The sequence below is a fragment of the Aplysia californica genome, unplaced genomic scaffold (genome assembly GCF_000002075.1).
Source record: "Aplysia californica isolate F4 #8 unplaced genomic scaffold, AplCal3.0 scaffold01636, whole genome shotgun sequence".
Taxonomy (NCBI): domain Eukaryota; kingdom Metazoa; phylum Mollusca; class Gastropoda; order Aplysiida; family Aplysiidae; genus Aplysia; species Aplysia californica.
The window spans coordinates 11,071-12,173 of record NW_004798906.1 but is presented as its reverse complement, the minus strand read 5'-3'; the positions used below and the strand labels follow the sequence as shown (position 1 = coordinate 12,173).

General features: G+C 46.7%; 1 protein-coding gene across 1 annotated transcript in view; it reads left to right on the top strand.

Moving 5' to 3' along the window:
- LOC101855847 (pre-mRNA-splicing factor syf1 homolog) overlaps positions 1–518 on the top strand; it is a gene marked incomplete at its 3' end in the record, with an annotated part of 17,292 nt that extends 16,774 nt beyond the window's left edge. Inside the window, 1 exon segment of the mRNA XM_005113127.2 lies at positions 384–518. Coding sequence (XP_005113184.2) covers positions 384–518 — 135 coding nt within the window.
- Positions 519–1,103: the final 585 nt, after the last annotated feature.

Genomic DNA, 1,103 nt, shown 5'->3' with positions numbered 1-1,103 from the left:
TTGTTGGAGAAACAGGCGGGAGATGGGTGTCATTTGTGAGGGATTGTTGGAGAAACAGGCGGGAGATGGGTGTCATTTGTGAGGGATTGTTGGAGAAACAGGCGGGAGATGGGTGTCATTTGTGAGGGATTGTGGGAAGCCCCTGCTCCTTCAAGAGTAGACAGGAGAGGGAGGGGAGTGAGGGGCTGGCTCCAGAAACTAACAAAGCGGCCATTTCATCCTTCCACTGGGGACTTTGAGAAGAGCACACATGTGTTCACCCTTGCTCTCTGTCAGCGAGTCCAATCTCTTCCCTTCACGTCAAGTTTGGCTGCCTGTAGAAGACGAAAGTGCTGGCGGTGAGTTGAAAATTGTCTTGTGTGTTGTCCTGTTTGTGCGTGCAGCTCCAGAAGGAGGGGTCGGAGGAGTACATCAGCTTTCTCATCTCCATCGGCTGGCTGGACGAGGCGGCGCAGAGACTGGCCGACGTGATCAACGACGAGAACTTTGTGTCTGTGGAGGGCAAGTCCAAACATCAGGTACTTCCTGGCAACTCTAGCTAGCACTTTGTGTCCGTGGACGTACTTCCTGGCAACTCTAGCTAGCACTTTGTGTGTGTCGGTGGGGGTACTTCCTGGCAACTCTAGCTAGCACTTTGTGTCGATGGAGGTACTTCCTGGCAACTCTAGCTCAAACAACAACACTGCTTGTCATGATGATCCTAACTATAATGAATAACAGTAGTTGTCATGATGATCCTAACTATAATGAATAACAGTAGTTGTCATGATGATCCTAACTATAATGAATAACAGTAGTTGTCATGATGATCAGAACCGTAATGAGAATAACAGTAGTTGTCATGATGATCAGAACCGTAATGAGAATAACAGTAGTTGTCATGATGATCAGAACCGTAATGAGAACAAGGGAGGAATAGGGAAGTAATTGTTTGTACAGCTGTCTGTTGTTGTTGTTGTTGTAGCTTGGACTGTGACTGTATGGTTGTTGTTGTTGTTGTTGTTGTTGTTGTTGTTGTAGCTTGGACTGTGACTGTATGGTTGTTGTTGTTGTTGTTGTTGTTGTTGTTGTTGTAGCTTGGACTGTGACTGTATGGTTGTTGT